Genomic DNA, 17,106 nt, shown 5'->3' on the forward strand with positions numbered 1-17,106 from the left:
TAAAGACTTTCATGCACAATCGAATTACTTTGGCTGTGGTAGAAGTCTGATATTTATGAAATAAAGGTGTGGTTGAACTTATGATTTTTGGGTCTGAAAGTGGTACCAAATTGGCGGAGAAGCGATGAATGTAATATGCAATAAATTTGCATCACTTCTTAAGGTGTGATCCGAATTTAGTGTTTTGAATGTGAACTAAAAATTTTGTGATATTTTCCCAAATAAATAATTTTCATACTTTTTATGATTTTTAATGCATTCTAACGCTTGTTTGACACGTTTTTCCTCGAATATTTTCAAATATTATCGATTTTTCTATAATGGATTTAGCATTTTTGTGACAAAATTTGAATAATTTGTACCATTTTATTTATTCTTACTCTTTTTTTAAACTATTTGAAAAAAGAAAACAAAAAATTACGCATTAAAATATAAAAAAGTGAAGTAAAAAACTTCCTGTGTAGTTAAAATAGTTAACTTCTTTGTGAGGACATTTTTGGAAGTGCTTTTAAAGTTGTGTCTTTCGAACAACTCCCAATTTTTTGCTGGGAAAAGTGTGGAACTACCCTACGGGAAATGGATCAACCACAAAACTGTGTATGGACCAGTCCCAGTTCTGGTCAAAACGTATGGAAGGGACCTTCCACTTTAACATGGGTTTGTCATTGACGGAGTAAACTTACATTTTAAGACGCGTCGTGGACTCATCCCAAAGGACACGTCCTGGGACAATTTAGCAGGAGCAACCCATAAACAGGTCCTCAGGAACCAGTCTCGGACAAACTCTTAGAAATCTCTTTCAATTTGGGCTCCTAATCGAACCCGAGATAAAAAACTTTTGAAATATGTCGAACAAAAGGTTATTCTGATAATTTTATTTCACTAAATGTGAAAAGTGCAACTAACTGGAGCTCAGGTACCAGTTCTGTGATAGGTACGTCAGTGGCAATTTGCACCAATTTTCCGTAGGGTACTTTTAGTTGCTTTATTATAAATTGATTGTCGCGCTATTTTGATGTATAATTTTTATTCAATTTTATGAAATAAAACATTAGTTGAACCTATAAGTTCAGTCTATAAAGTTTTAGCTAGGGGGGCTATAGCCCCCCCCCCCTAGGAAAATTGTCTAGCTACGCTAATGATTATAACCAACATGATATGAACTCTTTGGCCTCACGACAATATTTTTTCAGCGTACAAAGCAATTCACATCTACTATTTTAATTTAGCAATATCATAATAAATTTAGAATATTATAATAACATAAAAAGGATAATAAACGAGTCAAATGCTAATATTCTAAATGTAATGTTTGAATTAAGCTTTGAAATATGTGGAAAACCTTATTCTGGCAACAAGGCTTAGATAGAAAACGCCGTTTTATCCATATTTCAATATGTCGAAAATAAAACAAACTTATTATAACCTGTACCACAGTAGTGGTGCAGGGTATAATAAGCCAAAAATAACTAAAAAAGCCAGAAAAAAGCTAAAAGCTAAATTCATTTTTTTTTTCCCGCTAAACGACTTCAAAAAAAGCCAAATCTAGCGGGAAAATAGCTAAATTGGCAACGCTGGTCCGGAAGTCCAATGGTTTATGATTCGTCGTACATATTGAACCACCGTACCACACCACATGTAATAAACGAATTACTTTAATCCTGTACCAGATAAGTTTTATATGATCTATTACTATAAAATCTTAGATATAAGAAAATCTTATAAATAATAAAAAAAAATAGAACTCCGAATGAGAACGTTTGCAGATAGTGCTCACTACAAGATATGCTTCACTAAAAATCAATCTTACTCAAAAATAACTTGTCACTGGTCAACTGCCTTCCTAAGCTTAGAATAAATTTCTCCAAAACAATATTTAAATTGACAAAATTTGAAAGAATACAAATTAATTATCTCTGTTGCTGTTGTAACACAATTTATTAAAATCATAGAATCGATTAATCGATAATTAAGAAATAAAAGCAAAAAATGTTTTTGGTAGCTATTCACTTTTCATCACCAATTACCTTAAAGGCTACCAAATGCAATCATCAAACATTTTATTTGCTTTTATATCTGAGAATATTTGTTTCTTTCCTTTACACTAACTTATCCAAGAGAAAACCGTATCTCATATTTCGAATAAACTGAATCATGTTTTGGGACGCTTGGCTGCTCGCAATCAAAGACTTTTTTCTTGTTCTTTTAGCAGAGTTTTTTTCGCTCTTTTAGCAGAGTTTTCCAGTTTTGTCTATATAGTGTCTCATATTTTATTTAAATGGCAATCCTTTTATTCTATGTAATTGTATCTTGAATCTGTTATTAACATAACCCTTAATTGCACTCGCTACTTTTGAGTCTCTCACTATAATATAATCTTTTATCATGGAATATTTTCATTCGCAACTAATACTTCGATTGTGTAACACCATTCCATTGTATCTATAATTCAATAAATACTCAATATTAGTAATATCCTTATTCAACGCGTGTTATATTCAATTTCAATACATAACAGTCTACTAACAATTTTTTAAGTGCTTTTGTTGTTTTTAGCATATAATGATTTCCTTTTCAGAAGTTGTTCTCTGTTTTTCAAACCTGATACTACTAATAAAAGTTTCATTGAATATTCGAAATACTCTTATACAAATGTATGTATATGAACATTGGCGTGAATAAATGGATACATAATTCATTTTTTATTTTCTTGAACAATGAATAACAAAGAAAATAAAAGTTTTTCATTTATTCCTTATTCCGTTTATACAGGATTGTTTGTGAAGCTACGTTTCAGTACTTGGTCCATAATCCTTAATTTTTTTACCATAGCAATATGATTTGACATGTTTTTAAGCAGTTCTTATCTAATTTTTGTTGACATGTTTTGCCGCTCAAGCTGTATAGGTCACCACAACTCTTTGGGTAAAACACCGGCCCTATTCCCACATTTCGGCGGAAATTCTTAACCAACCAGGTCGAGGCTTGGGTCAGGCCAATCAACGGTTGACAATAGCATTTTTTTCTTTATTTTCGTCGTATGCTGGGGTTCACCATCCGGCTGAAACGTAACTTCCTCCTCAGAAATTGGTAAAATGATACAAAAGGTGCGAAGGAAATTTTGTATTTGCAAAAATTTGAATGCAAATGGATTGCAGGAATTATTTCGTCAATTGATTAAAACTTTATTTGTTTCCAATCTGATAGTAAAACAGTGCTGATAACGTCGACTGGCATTATAAGTAATGACTCTATTTTTATTGACGAGTCCGCAAGCATTACTTTGATGATATAAACTAGCGCTTAAAACTTATTGATGTTCGATTGAACACCAACATTATGATGTGCCTGCAAGACAGACAAGGAGCCCATTGCAGACTCATCTTCGTTATGGCGAATCGTCGGAATTCGGCAAGGGTTGTACCTTCATTAATCCTAGAAGAAATGTGGGGAAGAACACAGAGTGAAAAATAAGCAACAAACAACATACAAAGCATATTGATATGGTACTAACATATAAAGTGTTATGGACAAAGTACTAAAAAGTGCACCACAAACAAATTTTGTTGAAAAGTACTAAATTTAGTACAAGCGAGTAATTTTCGTTTGCTTTTTGTTTTTAAACTCGAACATGCATGTCTAACAAACACAGATGTTAATATTTGATTTATGTTCTACAGAATGTGGATCCACCTAATTGATGTTGAACTTTACTTGTGGCTCATATTGATGTATAAGTTCACATTTATGCATCACTATCAAATATCTAATACCATTATTTACTTTACTTATTTCAGAAAAGAAACGGCGCGTTTATGATCAATATGGTAAAGAGGGCTTATTGGGCGATCGCGGACACCATCGTTCATCTAGATATCAAGGACACGATTTCGACGAGTTCGATATAATGGGTGGATTTCCATTTGTCTTCCGGCCGCCCGAAGAGGTGTTCCGAGAATTTTTCGGAGGCAATTCGCCATTTGCTGATTTATTTAGAGGTAACTGTTAAATTAGTTTAATTCTTGGACTATAATGAGATGCCTATGAACTTGCAGATGTTCACAGTTATCAACAACCTGGTAGTCGGCGCTCAAATGGTACATCTGGAAGCAGTAGTCGCTCTCACCACTATGGAGCTAATACAAAATTGACTTCGCCATTCAATGCCCCCTCGCTCAATTATTCAATGATGGATTTCTTAATGCCATCAAATGGATTCACATCATTTTCCAGTTATAGTAGTATGTCTAATGGAGGCCGTACTACAGGCGCCGGAGCAAATGGTGCTGTTAAACGAACCTCAACATCGACTACATTTGTCAATGGAAAAAAGTTAATGACCAAAAAGTATGTTTTCCATACTATCCTCATCTAGTATCATTTTCAATATTTAAATTTAATTTATTTCAGGGTCTATGAAAACGGCAAGGAGACCATATTTTCATATGAGAACGATGTACTCAAATCAAAGACTGTGAATGGGGTTGCGCAGAAACTCTCTTCAATAACAAACTAAATGCAAATGATATGCCACTTTACACAACCAACTACCAACATTAAAAGTCATTTTTCATAGATACAAATTGAAGACCAATAATCAATTAAGTTCTCCTGATCCCTATCCTCCTCCTCACCTAACCAGCAAAGGGGTAAACAACAACAAAGCGATTTGCTAAGACACACAACTCCTCAAAAAGCACACAAACTTATTTTGTTATAACTATTTTCTACTACTTATTTAATTTTTATATATAATTTACTTATGGTATTTTGATTTATGTATTTTTTTCTAATTTAATAACGATTTTTAGTCTTTAGTTAATGTGACGTTCGAAAATTGAAGCAGATAACAATACATGGCGCCATAGTTAAAGACACAAGGTTTTTCTTCTGTCTTTGCTCCATGCTATCAATTGCCAATACAGTTCGTCCAACTGAGAAGGGAAGATGGGCAAAACGAATATAATCGGTCCATGTATTTTGTAATAGTGTAAATTATAAGCACACTAAATTAAATGTACGATTTTCTTTCTGTTCGTCTTTCCTTGCGTTTTCAATAAGATTAGTTTATAATTACAAATCTAAGACCGTTCTCTAGTTTAATTATAATTTTTTGCTTAAATAATAATAATAATAAATAAAAGCATTACAACAACGTGTATGAAACACATATAATCAATTTAAAAAAAATGTCAAAGAAAGCCAATCTCTTAAATAAAACAAAAGAAACAAAACTATGAAAATTAATCTTAAAAAGGAATAAAAATTTAATAAATAAAAATGAAATTACTTACGAAATATCCGATTTTATCCCTTTCAATCCTATTTCCAAAATCCAGATAGCGCAGAATGCTGCCGACCCTTTTTTGTCGGCGGCGCCTGACACTAAATTTTTGCATCTTGCGGTGGCGGCTTCACGGCTAAACCGATACGATTGTAAATAAATTTTTCTATGTTAATTTAAATAAATGTTCTTGAGTAATTCGCTGTTAGATTAGGACGAAGTCTTGTGCAATACATTTTTATGCCATTCTCTGGACCAACGCAATGTTGCGCTGCTTTGATTTTGTTGCTCAGCTGTTGCTGATGGAATGTTGCAGATGATTTTTTGTCGCATAGTTGTGAATTAGATGATTCTTCAATGAAGGTAAGCATTACAATAGTTGTGTGTGTATAAATACCCGATTCCATGTCCATTTCGAGATAGGCTCTTATTATCCATTTGGTGCTTTTGGGTCATCCAAAAAATAAAAATAATTGATAATTTTAATACTTACTCTCTGCATCAGCCATTTTAATACTGTGTGTTGTGCAACATATGCTTGAATGTTGCTTTTTAGAACATTTTACACTTGCAGTGTTGCCGGACCCATGACACTTGGATGTGTTGCGTAGTACATGCTCAATCTGGTGATATTTCAAACTAAAATTCCGAAATTTGTGGTGTGCGTGTTCCAAAGAATAAAATTAAAAGAAATATCTCCCAGATGGAATTTACCTTTTCACCGTATTGTGTTCAAAGGTATACAGCTTGTAACATGAACAAATACACATCCAACACTTTCCCTTGTTTTATAAGTTAAAACAAATTAAAATGTTTGCCTAGTTGTTATTGTTGTTATATTTCATCCATTTCATGCTATACGCTTTGGTACATCAGCTTGTAGCCAAATCAAGGAACTCTACGACTAAGGTGGGGTGTGTCCAGAGTGATCTGGTGGTAAGTCGGATTGGTTTAGCTGGGCAAGAGAAAAGATGACGCGTGTCGTGTGGCCCTTGGTTGCAAATTGGATATACGTCAGCTACGCTGCTATCAATCACTGATATGTAGGAATTGAGGCGGCTGCACTTGCCTGATCTTAATCGGGCTAAAACTACCCTAGTCTCTTTCCTCCGGTGCTTTGGGCGGTGGTCGGACTCCGAGAACAGGGGGCTAATCACGGCATTCGATATCGAGAACTTTTGATCGAAATCTAAATTTTTCGGATCACGGGAGTCGATATCGAGTTTTTTTGATCGACAATTTTTTCGATTGGTAAATTGCAATCGTAAAACATTTTTCACTTGTTTTTTACATTGTTTTCGCCATATAGGAATAGTAAATACATTAGTTTTAGATCGAATTGTTGCTAGTTTGTAGTAAATTTACATATAATGAACATATATTGAATATTTAGGACCAATGCAGCTCCAATAAAAGTTAAACAAAAATTGGTCATAGCCGAGTTCGGCAGCGAGCATTCTAGCTTGGCAAAGAACCATATATAAAGTGCACATGCTAGATCGATATCCAAGAGATTGTGTTCAACCAAATACCGTACAACTCCGTGCCAACATAACGCTTCTGGACCACCTTGTAAGAATAGTGAATTATGAAGGCTTTCACTCGCAAAAAGTTTTAAGACGGCAGACAATTGTAAGGTGATAAAATTGACGTTGACATGTCACCAAAAATTATTTTCCATTTGAACGCCTCCTTCGTCAGCCGAAATCGTCCATTGAGCCTGCAAAAGGTGACTTTCTAACAGTGCACACCATTTCAAACCCATGTACTTACACCAATAACAATGTGCACTTTTATTCCTTATTTGTCGCCGAATTATTTTATATTCATCTCATCCTCCAATTAGGAAGGAATTCGGAGGAATGTAAAAAGAGATATGGGTCCATAAGATATAATGCAATACAATTTACTTTTTACTTTGAAACCTCCAAAAACATGTTTTTTTCTACATTCTTTTTTGTGACGCTAACTTAATTTTGTCATTTCATTTTGTTCTGCTTCGTTTTTTGCTGTTGGCAACGCTTGAGAAATTGTATCAAATTTCGATCGAATCCCGTGATCCAAACTGTTAATCGTATCGACAATTTTTTCGATACGATTATGAATTCGATATCGAATGCTGTGATTAGCCCCCAGGATTAACCTGGTAGGTTCTCACCGCTTCAGCTACAGTATCCTCATGAATCCTGTTCAAACCTGCCTGGTACGCAGCTTGCTCTAGAGGCTCTCTTTTATAGCGCTGGATATCGCTCTCTAGATGATGTATATGAACCCTTACGTTCCTGGGTGGTGGTTGTGTATCTATGGGATGGTGGTTTGGATGATTACTGCGATAACAACTCAGGAGATACTGCTTTGTGTCTTCGCACAGGGATGATCTTTGTCTTCACATAAAGGTGATCCAGGGGTGTGCTGCGGAGACAACCAGTCGCAGTTCTAAGGGCAGGTGTTTATGTTATTCCACTGCGTATCACTAGTTTGCGGTGTCCACACTGGCTCTGCATAGTTTACCACTGACCGGCCAATTTCCTTAGAGGTAGCATAGTAAATTCAGTCTCTCTTTTGTTTGGGGTTTGGTCAATGGTGTGGCAGTAAGAACCTTAGGTTAATTTAATTTACATTTGACTTGAACCATAACAAGTTGTAGTAATCACACTTAATACTAGCCATGATTAAAATTTAAAAGAAATCAGTTCATCATAACATACCTAATACCTCACCATCCTTTTTTAGTAATAGTCCCATAGAAAGGACCTATAACCTAAAATATATGTAATTTTGTTTTGTTTAGAGCATGTGTTTAAACCTTTTCGTTTTCAGGCTTTCGTTGTTATTAATAAAGTCAATAGATGGACAAAATTTTTAGGTTTTAAAATGTTTAAAACCTAAAAACTATATTGCAGTTCTCTAATATTATTAAAATACTCTAAATGCGACTAGCCAACAAAATGTTTGCAAAAATTCTGCTTGCTGTTATAACTTATTTTGAGAAAAATTATAACAAATTGCTTTCTTATATTACAGATTAAGTTGTTCGCTTCATCCAAACTAAAGCATATTTTAGTGCAATCGGACTAATAACGCAATTTCCTTGTTGTAATAACTTTATTAAAATATTAAATTCTAAAGCAGTTAATTTTACACAATTGGTAAGTACGATCTTTTTCATTTAGATTTTGTAAAGACTTAAGGTGTGTATTATGTTCGAATTTAGCCTACTAAAAGAATTCGATGACCAACTTCTCTTAGATGAGGACATTAAATCCCATTTGGTAAGATTCAATAGAACTATTTTTGATAAGTAGTACCTTCAGAAAAATGTCAACGAAAATCCCTTTAAGGCCGGTACTCTGTTCGGTTTTCGCGTTGAAACTCCATACAAAACCAAAACATGCGAAAAACTAGCGAAATTTTTTCCATTTGTGGTACTTTGTTTTTTTTTCCGAGTTGAAAAACTGACGTAACTCGCGTAGTCAGTATTTTCATAACATGGCGCCATTTGCAATGTGAATTAAGAAATAATTTATTTATTAAACTGATTTTTGTGAATTTATAACACAAAAGTGGATCTGATTATTATTTAAAAATTTAATCTGATGATTGATAAAACAAAGTATAACATGGAGTTGTATTTCCATAATAAACTAGCAACAATATCTAGCCGCTCCCTACTATATGGTAGAATATAAATAATGTACATATATAACATGAAATTTAAACACAAATGTTAACAAAATAAAAGCTTTATTTGGTGAATTATATTTTACAATCGTTTCATTTGTACTGGGCATCGGGATAATAAACACAAAACATAATTTAAACAAAAGGAGGCACAGCAATTGATGTTCCAAAACAAGCATTAGCACTTCAACCAACATGTATAGTACCGAGGTAGCAATGAATGGAATCACAAGAATTAATTGCTATGTTCCAAAAAATAAAATGCAGCACTGTAAAATTAGTTTTTTAATTCCAAAGATATTTGTAAAATAACTTCGCCTGCTTCTTCTTTTTCAAATTATTTATTTTGTATGCGTGTGTGTGTAAATCGAGCCACTAGTTGCGTACACACAAAAAAAAATTTTTGATTTCAATCACGAAAATCGCGGATTCAATCATTTTTTTAATTGAAATGTCTTCAATCGCGAAAATGATAGTATCAATCACCCATTTTGATTGAAAACCAACACGATTTTCAATTAAAAATTTAATTGACTTTTGTAACGGAATCAATTAATTGTGTGATTGAATCAATTAAAAACGTGATTGATTTTTAACATAAAATTCAATCACAGTTTTAATTGAATCAATTAAAATTTTAATCAATTTCGCGACAAAAATCAATCAACTATTTGATTCATTCAATTAAATAATTAATTGAAATTGGCTATAAATTTCAATCAAAAAATTTATATATTGCGCCCCCAAAATCATATTTAGTTTTATTTGAAATAAAAGAAAATATGTGTTCCTTATAAAATATATTTAATACTTTATTATTTTTTGAATTATGCAATAGACAAATAAATTTGGTTCTTGTCATTTGTGTTTTGTTCTAACATAACATACACATACAATTACTATCAATAACAACTATAGGGTGAAAAAAATAGACTATATAAATCATTATCTTCCTTATCATAATAACCATGTCAGCATGTTCCTTCTAATATGTAAATGCGCCTAGATTTCCAATAAATCAGCAGCCTGTAAGCTAAATTAGTTTTTCTGAACGTAAACAGTATAATTCGAATTTAATTTTGTTCAATTAAAAGTTAATTTTGCTAAAACTTACCTGCATAGAATATCAAGTTAAATTCTTAGTTCCAGGTTGCAGATTTATAATCTTCTTTTGCAGTTGTAGTCTTCTAGCATAAAAAGGTATATTAAGGAGCTCGGTAATAATTAATTAGTTTTAGTACAATTCCTTTCCAAAATTTACACACATTGAAATCGTCTATTAAAACTTGAACCAATCAAAGACAAAAATAATGGCAAAACAATGAAATATTTGGTATTATGTTTATGATACTTTGCAAATTCTGGAAATAGAAAAAAATATAAATGGAAAATACATATTTTTTTATTATTTTCGGATATTTTTCATATTTTTAAATTCAAAAGAAAGAACTTTTTTACCATTACATAATTCAGCTCATTAGTTTATATATCAGATATACTGCTCTCTACTTGGGTTCAAACTGAAAAAGGCAGGTAAAACAAAAATACAATTTAATGCCAACGCTACTTCGCAACTTCAAGACCCAACAACAACAAGACCCAACAAACCCATACCGCTCTTGGTTTTAAGATAACTAGGAGTGAAAAAATTATAATTTTAAAAGATCTATTGATATTTTGGTACCCACCTTTTGATTGCTAACATATTCGTATATTCTTATATATTTGATAAAATGATGGAGTTGATTGATTGACCAATTTCACGAAATAAAATTGCTCACTAAAATAAATGAATAAAAAATATATTATTTTAGTTTGTTTAATGTAAACAGGCTTCAATAGAAAACGGTATTCACATTTCACAATGTCTTACCTTCAACACCCAGAAAAAAGTGACCCCTTCTTTAAGTTAAAATGAACTCATTGTGAAGAAAGTTGAACTTCGTATAGCGCCAAAGACATTTTTATTTGTTTGAACGATGTGATTTTCGTAGAAATTAGGTATAATGCATTCCATATATTAGTTAACATTTTCCTATATTTATGTACCACTATACTACAGAATGAAAAAATTTAACTGATTTGAATTCATATATGGAATGTTTTTATTGAAATTTTTTCATTCACATGGACAAATCTTACACATTTGTGGTAAAACTTTTACTTCATAATTAGAACTGCTTACCTTCGTTTTTAAATACAATTTTATTTATTTATATAAGCAATTTTATATTCAATAAAAGACATGTTTTATTAATATATTGAATATATTTATTAAGAATCAACGGCATCGAATCTCCTTGAAATATTAGTTTATTATTCCGCTGTTTCCAATTTCCATGTGATATTATCAACTGTAAAACGCACTTTTTCTTCTTCTTGTACTTTTCATTTTTAATAAGTTGCTGCCTAACGATTTTGTCCTCCTTTTACAATTTCAATACCTACAAATATAAAAAATCATAAACCATTTTTGTTACAAAAGGTTAGCGTCACTGAATATTACCTGATAATTGAAGATTCCAAAATGAAGACAAATGAAAGGGTTGTTATTCTGCTGGTGTTTTCTTTCTTTATATACCATCACGAACATTGATAGATTTATTTTCAAAAAAAGAAAATTTTTCTCACTAATTTAAAATAATAAATATTTTATATATTTTATTTTTTATTTATTATATTATTTTACCATATTATTTTTTAACAATCTTTCCGTATACCACAACAACGCGATTCCAACTAAAAAAAACAACCCACGCGCAAACATATCGATTACACCCACGCGCAAACACATCGATTGCGATGACAGGTATCGATTACAGGTAGACAATAGAAATATAGGAAAATTTCCTACATTCTAACAAGTGTGTTTCCTTAAGTTTTGAAAGGATTGCATACTTCTTAGTACGAATGAACTAAAATATCTTTCTATGCCAAGTGTTGTTCGTATGTATGAAAAACTTTCTATTATAAAGGAAGTCGCAATTATCATTTTATAAGAAATTTTACTAATTTTGAGGAAACTTGGTTTTAGTTCGGTTTTTGTTAATTTTTACGAATGCTTTGTTATCGGTGAATAAAATTTTCTTGTTCAGTAGTAAATTCTTATACCCAGCGAAGAAAATAGTATGAGTAAAATTCCATGCCTTATTCTAGTTAATGAACTATTCCTAACTGCTTACAGTTTAGGATTTTTTTACTGAAACGAGTAAATTTTATTATTTCTCACAAAAATTTACCTTAATGGAAATAAAATGGATAAACTATATTGATGAAAAATTTTTCCTTTAGTTTCGAAGGCACTTTTTTCTGGGTGAATAAACGTAGATTGTTTTCCAATTTTTACAATACCACAAAACACAAACACAGGTAATTTCTAATGCGTTCTCGCGTATATTTTTTCAAACGTTTACCACGTGACCATTTGTTGTTGCACACTTTATTTATTTCAACCCACACATTTTGAATGCAGCAGACAGAATGTCGCCAATCATGTTTTTCAATTTACGCGAAAAACAAAAACCCAACCGTTCGTTACGAGTTACTTCCACAGACTGATCTCTCCATCACACATTTTTTTATAAATACCCATTCTCCTGTTCTCTTTTCGCTCTTTCGCTCTTTCCATTGCTCAAAATTATTCAATTTCAATCACAAAGGTGATTGGATCAATCACATGTGTAATTGGAAACGGAAAATTTTTCAATCACGTTTGTAATTGAAAATTATTTCCGAATTGATTAACAAATTGATTGAATCAATTAATATTTTAATTGGAAACGTAACAAATATCAATCATTTTTTTAATTGGTTTTTATTCGGATTTGATTAAATAATTAATTGAATCAATTAACATATTAATTGAATCCGTTTCCAAATTCAGTTAAATGTTTAATTGAAAAAATTTGGTGATAATTTTTTGTGTGTATGTATATGTAATCATTTCGTGACAGTCTGCGATGTTGTCAATACATTTGGACGAAATAAACGCAAAAAAGTCCCAAAATGGCTGTTTTTCCCCTCAAAATATATTGTCAACACTATCATTTTTCAACGCGAAACAATGATTGAGTGGAACTTTTTTCGCACCAACAAACAGAGTACCGGCCTTTAGATTTAACTTAAATTTAGTTCATAAAATTGTTGATTTTAGTTACATTTCGCAAATGTGAGAACATTTTCCTTAATTGAATGGCATGAACTAAAAATCAGAAAAATTTCTATAAAAATGAAGTACCCAATTGCACTATATTTCAAATTAGCACAAAGTAGTTCATAACTTTTTAAAATTAGTGAATTTAATTTAAATTTTGCAATTTAAACTCCAATTTTCTGCTTCGAAATATGATATTTTCTAAAACAAAAGAAAACACAGTGTTAAGGTGAGTTTAGCCACTGAAATAGATTACTTTTCTCTAATAATACATTAAAAATTCCCCATCACCTTTTAATAAAATTTGCATCAAAGAGGTACAATTTTGTATTTACTGATTCGTTTTCGATTTTAGCGGCTAAACTCGAACTTAATTCCACACTTTAATACTGGAAAGTCATCCTTACTCTTTGTACACTAACTCTTTGTACACCACCGTGGTGCAATGGTTAGCATGCCCGCCTTGCATACACAAGGTCGTGGGTTCTATTCCTGCTACGACCGAACACCAAAAAAGTTTTTCAGCGGTGGATTATCCCACCTCAGTAATGCTGGTGACATTTCTGAGGGTTTCAAAGCTTCTCTAAGTGGTTTCACTAGAATGTGGAACGCCGTTCGGACTCGGCTATAAAAAGGAGGTCCCTTGTCATTGAGTTTAACATGGAATCGGGCAGCACTCAGTGATAAGAGAGAAGTTCACCACTGTGGTATCACAATGGACTGAATAGTCTAAGTGAGCCTGATACATCGGGCTGCCACATAGCCTAACCTAACCTAACCTACACTAACGTCATCCTTCGTCAGTTTGACTACGGCTTATTGCAAGACGCTATAATTTGCATCGTGAGAAAAAATGTGAACCAAAATTGAGTTTATTTCCTTATTCAATTTGTTTTTAATTAGTATAAAGCTAAAATTCATAAGATGGTTGTATTGGTATAACATAAATTTATCCAGGGTTAAGGTGAGCCCTAAGTTCGAGTTTAGCCGCTAAAGCGAAAACTAAATCAGTAAAAAAGGCATAAAATTATAAATATTTGTTGCAAATTTTATTATAACTTGATGGGGCTTAGCCCAAAGCAAATTTTCACAAAGTTTGTATTTCTTAAAATGGATTATAAACGAAAAGTAATCGTGAAAATTTACGATTTAAGCGGCTAAACTCGAACACAATACACACCTTTATTATTAAAAAAAAAATAAATTTGTTTCATCATATGTGGAATTGCTAAAATATTTTAGTAAAACTTTTCTACTATAAACCTACATTTTGGTTGGTGAATTCTCTTTTTATGTGTAGTTTTTGTAGCGACAATATTAATTTATTTAATATTTATTCATTTTCAGAAAAATTTAATACAACGTGTTGGGGGGAAGTGATACGACGTCCTTTATGCGAGTCGCAATTAAATCTGTGATAAGCGACAAACTAGCAGTAAATCTAACATGGTGTGGAACGCCAAATAAACCAAGTATACAAAATTTCGTTTCATTCAGAATAATTAAAGGTTTGTTGATTAATCTTTTTACTTAAAAAAGTACTAATTTTTTGCTTTTTTACTTAGATATCTGCAATTCAAAATATACACATTGTACAATCACGGACATCAACAGAGTATGTCAGCAGCATGTTCTTCATGCGAGAGATCGCTTAATTAGCCGTAAAAACAAAATGCAAGGCTAATTTTTCAAAACTTCAAATCATAGTCCATTTCGATTCGTATGTTTAGCAGCATCATTACAACGATAAATTCGTTTTTAAAACTTATATACATTTCAATATAAATCTCATTATCATATTATATGCTACAGCCTTAACGTGAGTATTAAGTTCGAGTTTACCCCCTCAGCCATTAGCCATTTTGTCAAATTACTTTTCTTTAATAATCAATTTTAAAGAATATAAACTTTATGAAAAGTTGTTTTGGGCTGTTCCCCATCAAGTTATAATAAAATTTGCATCGAATAGTTATAACTTTATTCTTTTTTACTGATTTACTTTTGGTTTTAGCGGTTAAACTTGAACTTAGTACCCACTTTTAGAAGAAATCTAGAAGTACAAATAATATTTAATTTAAATACTGGTAAACCGTTATGTTCAATGTGATTTTATTCGTATAAATATTATACATTGCAATAAATCTATTTTTATTCAAATTAATAAAAATCAAAACAATCGTTTTACTTGACCATAACGACTCTTTTACAATTCCCCTAAAATTCACTTTTTAGACCCTTTTTAAACTCAACTAAACGATCCTTTCTAGCGGACCTTGTCTAACACTTTGAAGAGGCTCCTGTTGGCGTCGTTCTAAATTGATTAAAAAAGACACATAATAATTGCACTCATGCGATACTTTTTTGTGGTAACTTGGCGTGGTACAACTTCTCAATAGTGACGGCGCTTTTCCGACGAGTTTTTGATGTCGTATACGATTGTTTTCGACGTGGTGGGGATTCTCAGAAGTGTCTCCAAATTCGAAAAATGTTTGCAGGGTAATAAATATTTACTGCTGCGATTATTTATGACACTATACCACTTTGAATTACATGTTCTTCGATAAATTAGACACAATAAAGTGCTATTGTGAATCGATGAAGCGTCACTTCATCAAAACACAATCTGGCAAGATCGGCGCGACTTGCACTGAGGAGATGTTCTGGATAGAACACCAGTGCAACGATGTTCTGGATAGCCCATACAAATGTTGTATCCAGTGCAAAAAGAAAACAGCCGTATTATGTTGTTTTCGAAAAGGCCCTATATACTTCATACTGCGGATCGCATACCGCTGAGCCATATTCAAGAATTGGTCTAACATGGGTTGTAAAAAGACGCCTTCGTAACTTAAGGATCCGAGAACTCTTTCCAGTTCTTTAGCAGAACACCAAAGGCTTTGTTCACCATTGTAGTAATATGACAATCAGAATCCAAAAAAAGCGAGTCACAGATATTAAATGTAACATCATAGGCCTGGACCTGAAAAATTGCTTATGTTTCCATTTTCTGATAACTTTCTCTTCAATACCTATGTATAAATGATTTTTGTGGCTCATAAAAAGGATATGTGTGGCGGACACACATACAGTGTTGCCAGTATCCCCAATTTAAACTTAAATTCCTCACAAAAATCCCCAATATATTTTTGACACGTTGTTTTTTTAAATAAAGCAAAAGGCTCTGCTATAGAAAATCAGTAATAATTTAAAAAATTAAAATTTTGTCTAATGCAGCAAGCTGCAATAAGATCAAGATTTCGAACTACAACACCAAGAGACTGGTGCTATGAAAATGGGAGTTCGATCACCTTGTATTTATTTAACGAAAATTTACTTCTAAATATTTAAGTAGTAAAACTTTATCAAAATTTCATTTCTATAGAAAATTTTGTCAAAATTCTATTTCTATACACAATTTTGTCAACATTTTTTCTATAGAAAATTTTGTCAAAATTTTATTTCTATATATTAAATTTTTATTTCTATAGAAAATTTTTCTATATAAAAATAAAATTTTGACAAAATTTTATTTCTGTAGAAAATTTTAATTCTATAGAAAACTTAGTCAAAATTTTATTTCTATAGAAATTTTTTCACAATTTTATTTCTGTAGAACATTTTGCCAAAAAATTTTATTTCTGTATAAAGTTTTGTCAAAATTTTTATATAGAAAAATTTTCTATAGAAATAAAATTTTGACAAAATTTAATATATAAATAGAAATAAAAGTTTGACAAAATTTTCGATAGAAAAAAAATTTGACAAAATTGTGTATAGAAATAGAATTTTGACAAAATTTTTTATAGAAATAAAATTTTGACAAAATTGTCTTTACAAAAAAATGTTGACAAAATTGTCTATAGAAATAGAATTTTGTCAAAATTTCCTATAACAGGTTGGCTGATAAGTCCCCGGTCTAACAAAGAAAAACACATTTTTTGTCAAAATTCGTTTTTATACCCACCACCATAGAATGGTGACGGGGGTA

At 31.7% G+C, this 17,106-nt stretch overlaps 1 protein-coding gene and 2 long non-coding RNA genes across 10 annotated transcripts in view; 2 read left to right on the forward strand and 1 right to left on the reverse strand.

Annotated features, from left to right (window-relative positions):
- mrj (DnaJ heat shock protein family (Hsp40) member B6 mrj) overlaps positions 1-5,298 on the forward strand; it is a 191,191-nt gene extending 185,893 nt beyond the window's left edge. For all 8 annotated transcript variants that reach the window (XM_075313924.1, XM_075313931.1, XM_075313928.1 and 5 more), the window contains 3 exons: positions 3,798-3,998; positions 4,056-4,347; positions 4,411-5,298. In XM_075313924.1, the coding sequence (XP_075170039.1) occupies positions 3,798-3,998; positions 4,056-4,347; positions 4,411-4,516 (599 nt within the window). In that variant the 3' untranslated portion in view covers positions 4,517-5,298. The remainder of the gene's footprint in view (positions 1-3,797; positions 3,999-4,055; positions 4,348-4,410) is intronic.
- Positions 5,299-8,273: 2,975 nt separating this feature from the next.
- On the forward strand, positions 8,274-15,201 carry LOC142239099 (uncharacterized). The gene is made up of 3 exons (XR_012722915.1): positions 8,274-8,433; positions 14,466-14,626; positions 14,684-15,201. It is a non-coding gene; the product is annotated as an uncharacterized LOC142239099 (long non-coding RNA).
- Positions 11,152-11,697, reverse strand: LOC142241658 (uncharacterized). The gene is made up of 3 exons (XR_012723748.1): positions 11,655-11,697; positions 11,472-11,595; positions 11,152-11,409 (listed from the first exon to the last, which is right to left on the reverse strand). It is a non-coding gene; the product is annotated as an uncharacterized LOC142241658 (long non-coding RNA).
- Positions 15,202-17,106: the final 1,905 nt, after the last annotated feature.

The sequence above is a fragment of the Haematobia irritans genome, chromosome 5 (assembly GCF_050003625.1).
Source record: "Haematobia irritans isolate KBUSLIRL chromosome 5, ASM5000362v1, whole genome shotgun sequence".
Classification (NCBI taxonomy): domain Eukaryota; kingdom Metazoa; phylum Arthropoda; class Insecta; order Diptera; family Muscidae; genus Haematobia; species Haematobia irritans.